The sequence below is a fragment of the Brachycentrus maculatus genome, unplaced genomic scaffold (assembly GCF_059751285.1).
Source record: "Brachycentrus maculatus isolate JH-2025_06_01 unplaced genomic scaffold, ASM5975128v1 h1tg000102l, whole genome shotgun sequence".
Classification (NCBI taxonomy): domain Eukaryota; kingdom Metazoa; phylum Arthropoda; class Insecta; order Trichoptera; family Brachycentridae; genus Brachycentrus; species Brachycentrus maculatus.
The window spans coordinates 2,238,667-2,251,504 of record NW_028280856.1 but is presented as its reverse complement, the minus strand read 5'-3'; the positions used below and the strand labels follow the sequence as shown (position 1 = coordinate 2,251,504).

General features: G+C 31.2%; 1 protein-coding gene across 1 annotated transcript; it reads left to right on the top strand.

Moving 5' to 3' along the window:
• The first annotated feature begins 8,200 nt into the window (after positions 1 to 8,200).
• Osi11 (Osiris 11) lies at positions 8,201 to 9,165 on the top strand. The gene has a single exon (XM_088258720.1). The coding sequence runs from the start codon at positions 8,201 to 8,203 to the stop codon at positions 8,999 to 9,001; it is 801 nt and encodes a 266-aa protein (XP_088114846.1). The 3' UTR covers positions 9,002 to 9,165.
• Positions 9,166 to 12,838: the final 3,673 nt, after the last annotated feature.

The following is a 12,838-nucleotide window of genomic DNA, read 5'->3' as shown; positions in this document are numbered from 1 at the left end:
ATTAGAAAGATAGCTATCACTTAGCCATGTCATACCCACGGACTTATTAAAGAATTGTTAAATTATAATATTGTGAAATAATGCCATCACTAGAGAAAACCCAATGGACGTATGGTGTACATGTAGTTGCAAATTGTAAATATGTGTGTGATGAAAAATAAATAAATTTCGAAAAGAGCGTTTTTAATGATGAAGGTGATATAGAGATTGTTCGCCTCCATAGTGTAATGGTCAGCACGCTCGGCTACCGTTCTGGAAGTCCCGGGTTCGATTCCCAGGAAAGGGGTCAAATAAATTTAAGTGATTTTTTCACTCTAATATTTATTCAATATTACCCTGAACTGATACCTGAAGCGGAGGGCTGATCACCGTATCTTTATGTGTTAACGATCAAGATAACACTGCGTTTATATGATGCAGTGCCCTATGTACCATTGGGTGCGGATAAGGGTAAGAAGAAGAAGAAGAAGATATGTAAAAGGGGACATGACTTATAAAGGATCTCTCTCTTTTAATATGCATTAACATTTTAAACTATTGAGCAACCATATAATAAGACACTTCACGTTAGTCCTTAATTCTTATACTTGCATACATCTACGAGTATGTAGTTATAAATATCCAATTAAATAGACTGTTGACATTATAATATATCATTTATTTATATGACCATGTCTTTCCTTTTCGTCCACACCTTATTGTGGGCTCCGAATGCTGAACGACGTATTACACCTAGAAATTGCTGAAATGCGAATGCTTAGATGTTCAGCTGGAGTATTTCTTAGAGACAAAATAAAGAGTTCACGCATTCGTGGATGCCAAAGTGTAACTGATAATAAAAGTAATGTAGAGGAAATATAATTGAGAAAGTATGGGCAAATAGGACGTAGAGAACCAGAATATATTGTAAACTAGGCAATCACCCTCGAAAGATATCTAGAAGAAGACCAAAAAATTCATGGATGCTATAGAAAGATAACATGATTCGAAGGCATGGTTAAGGTAACGTTATATATTATAGAAAGACCTACAACCTGATGACGAAGAGGGCTGATTCCAATAGTCTACAAAGACGATACATTACGATGAAGTCAGGATGAAGATACTTGCCAAATTTCACCCTGCAAAATGTTCATCGAGACAATCCACCATTATCATGTTTTTCATGCCACGAGGTTTACTTATGAAACATAAAGACCTCGTTACTTGTAAAGAACATGAGTTCAAATGATGAGATCCGTAGTTTTGCTTCTTATTTATGGGCTCAGATCGTACAATCATGGGAACTCAGTACTGTAGTTAAACTGTTGATTTCTCTTCAAACAACAGTGTAGTTACAGCGTATAGTATTATTGTTATGACATTATATTTATTTATTAGTTTTATGAGGAAAGAAAGTTAAATGCAATATATTACATAGTAATATGGAAGGTAAATGCGACACAGAAAAAAGACGTATATTCTTGGTTAAAAACTTAAGAAATGGTTCCACTGTGGCACTAAGCCAATGTTTCGAAACAACAATAAAAAATAAATAATAAAATTGATTAAGAGGTCACTTTGCAGTAATCTGTCCATTTTTAGTTAAAGTTTTACATGGTAAATATCACTATTTTCAAAAATAGTATTTAGCGAATGAAACTTCATTAAAAAACTTTAACGTGGAGAGGCACTATAAGAAGAACAATAAAAAACTATGGTTCTTTTAAACCTTAATAGACGAAGAAGAATATGTATGTCTGGGGCTTTACAGGGCGTACGACCGTCATAGGCTTGGTTAAAACAAATAATGTAAAAAAAAATAACTTCTAATTGGAGTTAATACAGAATTTTGAATAAGTATTTGAGCGATATTAACTGAATTTTCTTCCGTTAATACAAAGTGCGGTGGAGGAAAAAATGCATTGTTCAATATGTTAAAATATATTACCAACATACATGTGACCTAATCTAACTTAACAAAAACTAACCAACCTTAACTCTTTGAGTATTTACCTACTACGGAGGATGAAACAATGCATTTCTTACTATTTTATATCTCCAACAAACAAGTAACCTAATTTAACCTTACAACAACTAACCTAACCTAAGCTTTAGCGTCTGTAACTAGTAAGGTGAAGGAAATAAATCACTCATTTTGTTTACATATTTCGACAACACATAAGTACTTTACCTTGTACGGAAGAGGTCCCAATGCATCGCGCATTATGTAAAAATATAACTTCAACAAACCTTATTTATAAACGAAAATTAATACCGAAGTAACTTTGATAATTGTTTTTTTTTGGTATTGAGGTTTTAAATACTTTATTCACAGAATATCTCAAAGCCATTAGTTCTTTTTATCATATAAGTGCGAAAAAAATACATTAACATATCGTGGGTGCACTATTAAAAAACGTTAATTCCAAAACATGTAATTTTGACTTGATGATGCAGCATTATAAAGTTTTCAACGTTATATATACTGGCAAAATATATGAAGTAGTTTGAAATGTCATATTTGTGTGGCTTTAAAAGTAAATTTTAGTTTGATTTCAATATCAGGTATTTTATTGAGGTTAAAAGCTTTAAACAACAAGGATAATTCAATCAGGGATTTCAGAGTTAACGTTTTTTGCCAGTATACCCACAATATATTCCGCTGTAACTATTTTGTACACTATGGTTGCACTTTCATTCATGCACGGTTTCATGACCAATGTACTGTAATGTACGTGCGTAGTATGTAGGTAGGTACTTCTTTTGTGTATTCAGAGCGAGATGATAATCCTATTTACATAGCTCTATCCTTTTCATACACCTTCAAGAAAATGCAAAATATTTGACGTTGTCTCTTTTTGTTTCTGATAGGATTTGTGGCAAATAATGTGAATATTATTTAAAATTTGGAAGCTTTATGGTAATGAACTTTGTTTTCAGCAGTGTAAATATTTTTTAGGATTAATTAAAATTATTTTAAAAAATATACTAAATTCGGCTATTTTAATAACAGGATTGTTTTAACTGCCTGGCAAAGAAAGGATGAAAGCAGAGTGAACGCTGTTGAAATGCGCTCCCTCAAATGAATGTTTGGAAAATATTGTATGACAAAATTAAAAACGAAGATATAATAAAGGAATGCAAGGCTAAACAAGGTATAATTGAAAAGATTGAGAAGAGTTCTTCAAGGTGCTATGGACATGTGGAGCGAATGGATAGCGAGAGAATGACTAAGAAAATATATGTGGTGAATGTGAGACTTGGCACGATCAGATCTGGTGATCTAAAATCTGGTGGTATCAAAAGTCTGCGTAATCGGAGGGCATGTATGGATGTGATGGAAGTGACGAGTGTATATCAGGACAGAAGAGTGTGGCGTTCTATCCTCTCTGCCTACCCCTGCGGAGAAACGATGAAATGGTAGTAGTAGTAGTAGAATTGTTTAACTGTTTATAGATTTTCATTTCAACATTTTTTTCGCAAAGAATTTCATTAATGTTGATGGAAAATTATTTATTTTGATTTATTTCTTAATTCTTATTAATTCACAAAACTATTAATCTATTAAATTTCTTGTCAAATCTTATGATTTCCTTCAAATACTCCCCATATTGAATGTTAAAGAGATAAAATTAAGTTACGTAATATTTACTTTTTTTATATTTTACTTGATGTTTTCAAAAAGATCAAGAAGACCTACAAATATAATTTGCTTGAATAAGTCAGTAAATAATACAAGAGAATTCATGGCGTAGTTGGGTAGACACTGGACTGCGAAACTAGCGTCACGGGTTCGATTCCTCCCAATTTCAACTGAAATATATATATTTTTTAAAATTCATAACTATAGATACTTTAAACAATATATAACATGTACCCTTTTCAAATTTAAAATATTTAAAATAATAATACAAAATCCGCCAGATCAATGTAAATCGATTTTACAAAATTCTCCGGGTAACATTTATGTTTCAAAGATTTTTCTTTCTTTAGATAAATAAAATATAATGAAATAGAGAATTTTCCCATTTTTTTAGAACTTTTTTCAGTATTTCATAAAAACACGATACACAAACCGATAATGACGTCATCTTAATGTTTCACCTATCACCGCTCTCTGATTGGCCGATATGGGTCAAAAGGCGAGTTCCATGAATATAGAGGAATTTGAAATACATAGCTATTTTCAAGTATTTTTAGTAGGGTTTTTATAAAAGCATATAAGTATTTTAAAAAATACAACCCACAATTGGCATTCCGATAGAGTATTTATAAAAAAATCTTAGAAAATTGGATCTGGCGGATTTTGTAAGCGACACATATCTTTCATTTTATTTAGGTGTACATCTTCCGGAATAAAATGTAACTAAAGCTATTCGAATTACCATACGTTTATTGCATAGAATCATAAAAGTAAGAATGTTCATTACAAGACATACAATGTTCATGTGTTTAGAATTAATTTAAACTGTTGTCAATTTTATGGTACACAGTGTTTTAAACAATAGTTAAATTCATTAAAATTGACAATTAGATATTTTATCCATGACAAAAGAGCTAGCATTAAATCAATGAACTTGTGAAAATATTGTACGTTGTGAAAAAGCTCAAGATTTTAAAAATAGACTTTGGTTTGAATCTTAGATGATTGCCAATTTGACTGACTGCCCAAAGATGGCAGGAAAATCATATCATTTTCAGATCAGTTTATTTGACTATGAATAAAAGTTGGAAAACATAGAAAATAATATTATTTTAACGTATAATTGTAAAGGCTGATTTTGATGTAAATAACTTCTTTTTATTTTTCTTGAAAAAAAAAACAGTTTGCTTTGAAACTGGTCAACATTATAATATTTTAAAAATAATAATTATTGATTTTAAATATTTATTTTGAAAACATTTTCAATAAATCCTGCTTCGTGAATAATAAAATTATATTGTTGGTTGATAAGTCTTAACTATCGAATTTAACAAGTTTTTTTCAAAATTGAACAGTTTTCAATACTTCGAATACAAGTATGCACCTCCAAGCATCGTAGCCACTGCTGGCATTTTCCTTTTCCTACCACCTGTTTTCTTTCTTTTTCCTTTGCCACAAAGAAATATTATCACCCAGGTAGAAGTCCTTCACTCACATTATCTGTATCTCTCTAAATAAAATTCACTCAAGTATCATTTACGATAAGGTCAACATGGCATCAATACATACACATATCGTCCTCAGAGAGTTAAATCAGTGTTTGAATTTAGTCAAATAATTAAAATTACATTGAAATTAAAAGTGGGGTATTATAATAGGGGGGTCAAATAAATATAAGTGATTTTTTCACTTCAATATTACCCTGGATTTGATACCTGAAGCAGAGGGCTGATCACCTTTCGTTCATGTGTTAACGATAAAAATAACACTGCTTTTAGACACTGCATCAGCAGTGTCCTACGCACCATCGGGTGAGGGTAAGGGTTTGAAGAAGTAGAAAAAATATATTCCACGCCACGAATTTTCATGAAGTGAGATTGTAAAAGTTCTGCTGTTAAAAGTATGTTGACTTAGCTCTCCATAATTAATTGTGTGATTATTTTGGTGCGATTTTTTTTCTCATTCATGTATTTCACTATCATTATAAATATGCACATAAATAGATATTTTGAAATGTCAAATGGAATATTTACTGTAAAAGGTAAGAAAAACAAGTGATCTGGAAACTGGCTTATTTCCAAATTGGTTGAAAAACATACGTTTAAGTAAGTTTGGAGTAATAATTGGTGTTGTTTTTTTCTTCATTAAGTATCATATTACTGGTCATATAATGAACACAATTTTTTTGTGGGTGTGTCTAAATTCTTGTCAATGAATCTGTGTTTCTCCACATGAGTTATTTTGAAATCTCAACATAAATGAATAAGAATATAAAAGTCTATTTTTATATAAGTCGATATTTACACGGTTTACTCCCTATCCTGGGCTGGTAATCACTTAACATTTGTTTCATTCACCGTTCTACTCATGTGGACAATCACACTAAAATTTTCTAAATACATCATATAATTGATACTTCACATGTGAGCTCCTGGCAGTATTTATGGTTGAGTTATGTAAGATTTTTATTTAGCCGAAACCTTTATGAAAAAGTTTTTATTATGTAGGTTCTCTCAAAAATATACATTTTTCTTATACCAATATTCCATTTCCAAAATTCTATTTAACTATTAATTCCGCATCCCATATGTCATCCATCTACCATCTTTATAATATTTAATTAGAAAAATTGATGAAATGAGGGTATAAGTTGAGTAAACATAGTATTTTTTTTAGGTTGAATCATCGTTCATAAGGTGGATTAAAAAAAAACATATTTAAGCATAAAAACGAGCACGAATTCTTTCTCTCTTCTCGATGTGATAATATTTCTTTTTGCAAAAAAAAATTAAATGTGGCCATTATTTCAACGAAAGCGGCTATATCAACGTACTTCACATAATTATCAACTATAACAAAAAAACCTTCTTGTTTTCCTAAGCGTGTCAATATTATGTGATAAATACTTTACTTAGGATTTCTAAATCAATAAATGTGCCTCAATCGTTCATGATGACAACTCATTAAAAGAAGTTGTATTTTAATTTTTGATTACCTGGTCAAGATATTCTGTATTGAGGCAACCAGTCTTTGGTTTGTAATGTACGTAATATATGATCAATATTTTTTTTGGGAAACAATTATAAGTATTTTTTATCGATATCAATTATATTTTTCACTATATTTATAGCCCTAGATAACACAAATAAATATTTTGCATGAAACGTATAAATAAAAATTAGGTAATTTTTTAATGTAGAATTTTATACACATTTAAAAGAAATCTTAGATGAGGCAGTTAAAATGTATGTGATGAGGCATAATATGAATAATTTTATGAATAACTGTGAGCTTATACATAAAAAAATAAATTGATTTTTAATCAACAAATGAAGTTTAACACAAAAATCTAAGAAGGGTAATTTAAATATTATGTATTTATACTAAAGAATATAAAAGTATTTAGTCTTATACAATATGACGTAGGTGAGGTTTATTAAAATTTATATACATGTAATAAAAAATTAATATTTCATTATTATTAATTCAAAATATATAAATTTAAATATAAATATATAAATAATTTAAATAAAACAACAAACAAAACGATAGACTTAAAATGTATTATTTATGTCTCAGTTTTAAAAAATCTGTAATTTATATTTTTTAACTGCTTTAATAAATCCATTTTAAATTAATGTTTAATAAGTAAATACCATTACTAAGTAAAACATTAATTAAAAATGGTATTTACTAAGTAAAACAATAATTAAAAATATATAGATTTTACCACAAAGTGACTGCTGAATCAATTAATGAAAAAAATCTTAAATAAATACTACTAGAAGTCACGGTTTCCATTGAATTATTACAATACAATGTCATCAATATATTTTATCGTTAAAACCTTTCTTCACAGTATTTTTAAAACGAAAATAAAAATAAATAACGCTTTAAATTTATGCATGTGTTTTGAAAGTTGAAACTCAATCTAAATATTAGTTATAAAATTAAAATTTCTTAAAAAAAACTTACTCTGTAGGGTAGGTACCTTCAACTTTTCCATTAATATCTTTGAGTTAAAATAAAAACTTATTTATATCGTACGTGTCACTACCAATATTTATTATGGTAACTGATGCGATAATTTTATGGCACCAAACCACGGTATAATATAACGATGTTATGGTAAGAATTTCGTAATAACATCCAAATGAATGCACAGTGGACAGAGAACGTAACAAAACTGACTAATTTATTCTAAATCACTTTCGTTTGTTTAAAATTGTTTCAACTCGCGCACGATCGAATAATTAAGGTAAAATTTTCATTGCCAAATATGTAAATTAAGAGTGCATTTGGTTCTAAGGTATGTAATGTGTTTATTTTTTTCAGTATTTTGCACCAATCAATCGCTAATACTCACTCACGCGCTCGTATTCTTAATGTACCTACCGCACGCTCTGTAGAATTTCTGCATCAGTACTTCGGAGAGAAAATGGATAAATGGCCGTGAATACATCTCAACTACCACATTACGTCGCTAACAACATATCGGTGCACATCTCTCACTCCGACTGACTTCATTCCGGTGATCTATATCCTTAATTCGAGGATATATCGAACTCTGACGCCATGTATTTCCAAAAGTGCCTCGTAGTTCTGGCGGTGTGGTGCCTCGCTTCCTCGTACGCATTACAGGAGCAGGGCCCTCTGACGTCTGGACTGAGAATGCTGAGGAGGATCTACGACAACTGCGAGAAGTCCGAAGAAGTCGTCAAGTGCCTGAAGGTCCAGGCCGTCAGGATTGCCGACAGAGCCCTGAAGGTTGACAACGTCACGGTATTCGAAGGACTCGCAGTCGTGAAGAGGAAGGATGCAGAGGGCGCCAGGGCCTTCAATGTCCACGAAACGTCGGAAGAAGAAGCCAGGAGCATGTCCGGAGATCAGTTGGACAACGTTTTGGCTGACAAGACATCCAGGTTCTTCGACTCGCATCAGGTCTCATTGAACTTGGGAAATTTCTTCGGCCGTTCTAATGGAAACGTCAACGAGATGATCGAAGAAGGAAGAGGTAAACTGAAGAAGTATATTGGGCCCATCCTTACCGCTATCGCTATCAAGGGAGGTTTCATCGCCATGGCTTTCCAAGCCATCGCCATGATCTCTGGTAAGGCTCTTCTGATCGGCAAGATCGCCCTTGTTTTGAGTGCCATCATTGGCCTGAAGAAACTGGTATCAGGAGACGAAGCCCACGAAAAGACCACGTACGAAATTGTGAAGCACCCTCAAGTATCTCAAAGCCATTCCTATTCTTCTTCTCACTACGGAGGTGGTGGAGAGTATGAGGCTTCTGGTCCAGGAGGTCACTACAGAAGCCTCAATGATGAGCAGCCGCAGGATCGCGCATACAGGGCTCACGTCCCCAGGAGTTAAACATCGAATCGCTACATAAAATCCGACCTTCACACAAGAAAAAAAAGTGAAAAATGGAAATTGGCATGTGTTTTAAAGATATAATAACGAATACCATTACGACTGTATATAATTTATGATATTTACTATCATATCTTTAAAATGACAACTTTAACAACTTCTGAATCAAGCATTATTTATTTTGGGAGGCGATAATTTATTATCAAAAATATTTATTGTTATTTAAATAAATTATTGTAGACAAGTTAATATTTTTATTGAATAGGATTATGTTTGAAAATCTATTTATATTAATATTAGTTGTGACATGGGTTACATTATGTGCAATATTGTATTTTTTTTTTAAATTTAAGTTGTATAAAGGTACCTACTTACAAACATTCATGTAGCTATTAAATTTATTGATAACTGATCACAGATTTTTATTTATTAGTTTAAAAATACACAAATAAAACCATAAATAAATCAATAAAAAAGTACATAAAATTTTTGTAGTAATTATAGAATAATGTATATTTAACTTCATACTTTTTCGACCATTTATTTGGTTTGTTGAAGGTATGACGCGTCTGTTACATAAGTACCTAGGCAAGAAAATGCCGCACAGTAATTTATTGTTGTCGCACGGAGATGCCACATTGTTTATACTTTATGTATGTCGATTTGTGTTGATATGTAATATTTTCTAGCAGTAAACAGACCGATGCAGTCGTTGAAGCTTGAATCACATGCTCTTGAATTGCGTGCACTATATTTCCATTTCTGATATCCCATCATTATAATATGTTTAATAAAGTACATATGAATTTGACATGCATGTTGCCTTTTATTGCTCGAGAAAGTATGTTTCTATCTTGGTAAAAGTTTGCGGTGATTACAATGTTTTTGCAACAGTTTTCACTTGCGGCAAAACGGTTTTCAATAATAGACATTAATTATGATTCAAATTGATGAGAGGCATTGCAGTAAGACTTCTCAATAACAATCTGATCTCACTTTAACCTATTGTTAACTTTCCATACCTTTAATTGTTCTTGAATCTTACCGTTGTATTAGACGCTGCACATTAAAAAAATATATTCGTTGATCTATTGTATTCTTGAAAGGAGTGAGCGATATCGTATTAAATGAGATATCGCTCACTCCTTTCAAGAACGTCATAAATAAAAAATCGTAAATTTTCAGTTGTGCATGTTTTCGGAATGTCCAGAAAATTTGCTATATCCCAGTAAAATAGGCATATTTTTAACTTAATATTTACCCGCTACAGGGCAGAAAGTGTTGTTTTTGCATTATGAAGGAAAGGTATTGTTTAATTATTTTTTTAGATATACTAAATATTTTTCAAATGGAGAAAAAACCTTCAAATTTTACTTACAAAGATCTGTTGCACAGTAAAAAGTTTAGTAAGTGGCATGATATTTATTTTTAAAACATTGTATTATATTTTTAAAGTTTAAAAACTTTCTCCTGAAAAATCAAGTTTTTTGATTTATGACGTTCTTAAAGGAGTGAGCGATATGGAGTTTACTCACGATCAGCTTCTAACTCCTTTGCATCTTCCTAAGAGATATCTGTTATTGGTAAATATACAGTGAACATTCAAGGCCATATATACTTGATGCCTTGTAAAAGAGGCAAGCTTGATGAACGCTCTCTGAATGCATCCGCCACATTCCTGGGTCCAGTAGAGAAACTATTGGTATCCATTCGGACTCATCCATTCATTAAAAAAATATATATATATCGTTGTGGTGTTTAATCAATACAAAGTTTTTCGTGGTCAAGGATATAAATTAAAAAAAAAAGAAATAACCGTTAATGCCTCTGTCATATAAAGGTTTATCTGAAGATAGGGTAGTAAATATAAGGAGGTAAACGTGAAAAATACATCGAAAAATATCCAGACTAATTGAAAATAAATTCTTGAGTTTACATTCCAACTGTCAGTTTCGCAGTCGAGCGTCTACCCAACTGCGCCATGACGCCTGTCATTACTAATGCAAAGTCCCAATCACTGTCAGCGAGGCATGTGAGTTAATACTTACTAGTGTGTACAATCCACCACAATGTTTGTATATCCAGGATGACCAAAAAAAACCCCAGCCCCTTTAGGAAACCACCCTTACCGACATTTAGATTGATATAGGCTGTTGAAAGGCATCCTAAGTTTAGCCAACTTAATCGTCTTGTCTTGACGACAGTTGTGGAGGTCCTTACCAAAAAGTTACATTCCCAATATTGCACAAAAATCCATTGAAATCGACGTGTCTTACGTTAAGTACTCTAACTACCTTTTGTTAATTTTGAGATATTTGGTGTATGTTATCAACTGACCGTTATCTACAAATATAAACAAACAAACAAAAATATTCAAAATAAATTACGCCTAGTTCTCTGGCATATAAGACGCTATCTACATCAAATTTTCGAAATGAACTGAACTCCTAAAATGTTAACTACTTAATTTTGACAAGGCGTTAAGTTTTAAAACGATTTAATATTTTATTTTATCGTATTTTTTAATGTATAATACTAGAATTTCAGATAAAACCGTTTATTAATAAAAAAATACGTTGAAAAATTCTTCTAAGCTCTCTCCTGTACTGCTACTATTACTACTACTACTAGTACTAGCATCACGCCGTTTCCCCGCAGGGGTAGGCAGAAAGGAGGGAACGCCACACTCTTCTGTCCTGACATACACTCCTCGCCTCCTTAGATTTACAGATAGAGTACTTTACGTATGGGCCGTCGAAATAATCCTTGCAATGCATGTATTATATATGAATGTTACTGATAATTACCGTGCAAGTTTTCACGTGTAGCACTAGAGAAATGCGTACCATCTGCCTCAATTGGCGTGTTACAGAAATCACCTTATCCGCGTTGACCAAACCTTAGCACACATATTTATCCGAAGTTATCAGTTCGTAACATAATGTATTATTTAACATATCTAGATGAATGAATTATTAATTGTATACAAAACAAGTATGTCCGACTTCTGTGAGATTATCAGCTAGACCGTGAAATAAATGCAAAATAACGGACCGTGATCCGATATGCCTTAACGTAAATCCGTATTTGGGTTAGTCACAATACGCGTTGGTCAATCCTAATTACAGAAAAGCAAATTGAGATAAGTAATTAACAATTTACGCAACTTAATTATTCTTATAACGGGATTTGTAATTGATTAAAATAACCCGATTATTATGATACTTATAATAAAAGAGAATAATGTTTATTTCTTTAATTGATTCAGCAGTCACTTTGCGGTAATTTCTATTAATTCTAATTTTAATTTTACTTGGTTTATACCACTTTTTTCTTAAATTTTATTGTGACACTTGTTTTGATATATTATCCGTCATTTTTATTATGCGGTGTAAATAAATCAAAATATGTGTTAAAATAAATTTTAAAAATTATGGTATTAACCAAGTAAAAACTAGAATAATACTTATTTAGTTGTCGTCAAAAAGTCAAGGAAAGGCATAAATGGTTAGATAAAAGTGATTAACTTTTATGAAGAAAATATAAAACATATGACATATGACATATTAGGTAAGAAATTTTTGTGGAAATATTTACATTACAATTAAAATCTCAAATAATAAAACAAAGAAAAATAGTTACAATTACGTATTAAAATACATGATAATTTTGAATACTCACTTAATAAATACATTCATATTTGATTTTAAGAACTGAATCATTTATCACTATGAAGAAGAAAGCCTTTCTTATATTAAATAGTGTTTTATTCAATTTTCTGTACATTCATAAATACGTTATACAAAAGATTTAATTATACTCAAAATTATCCTTTAT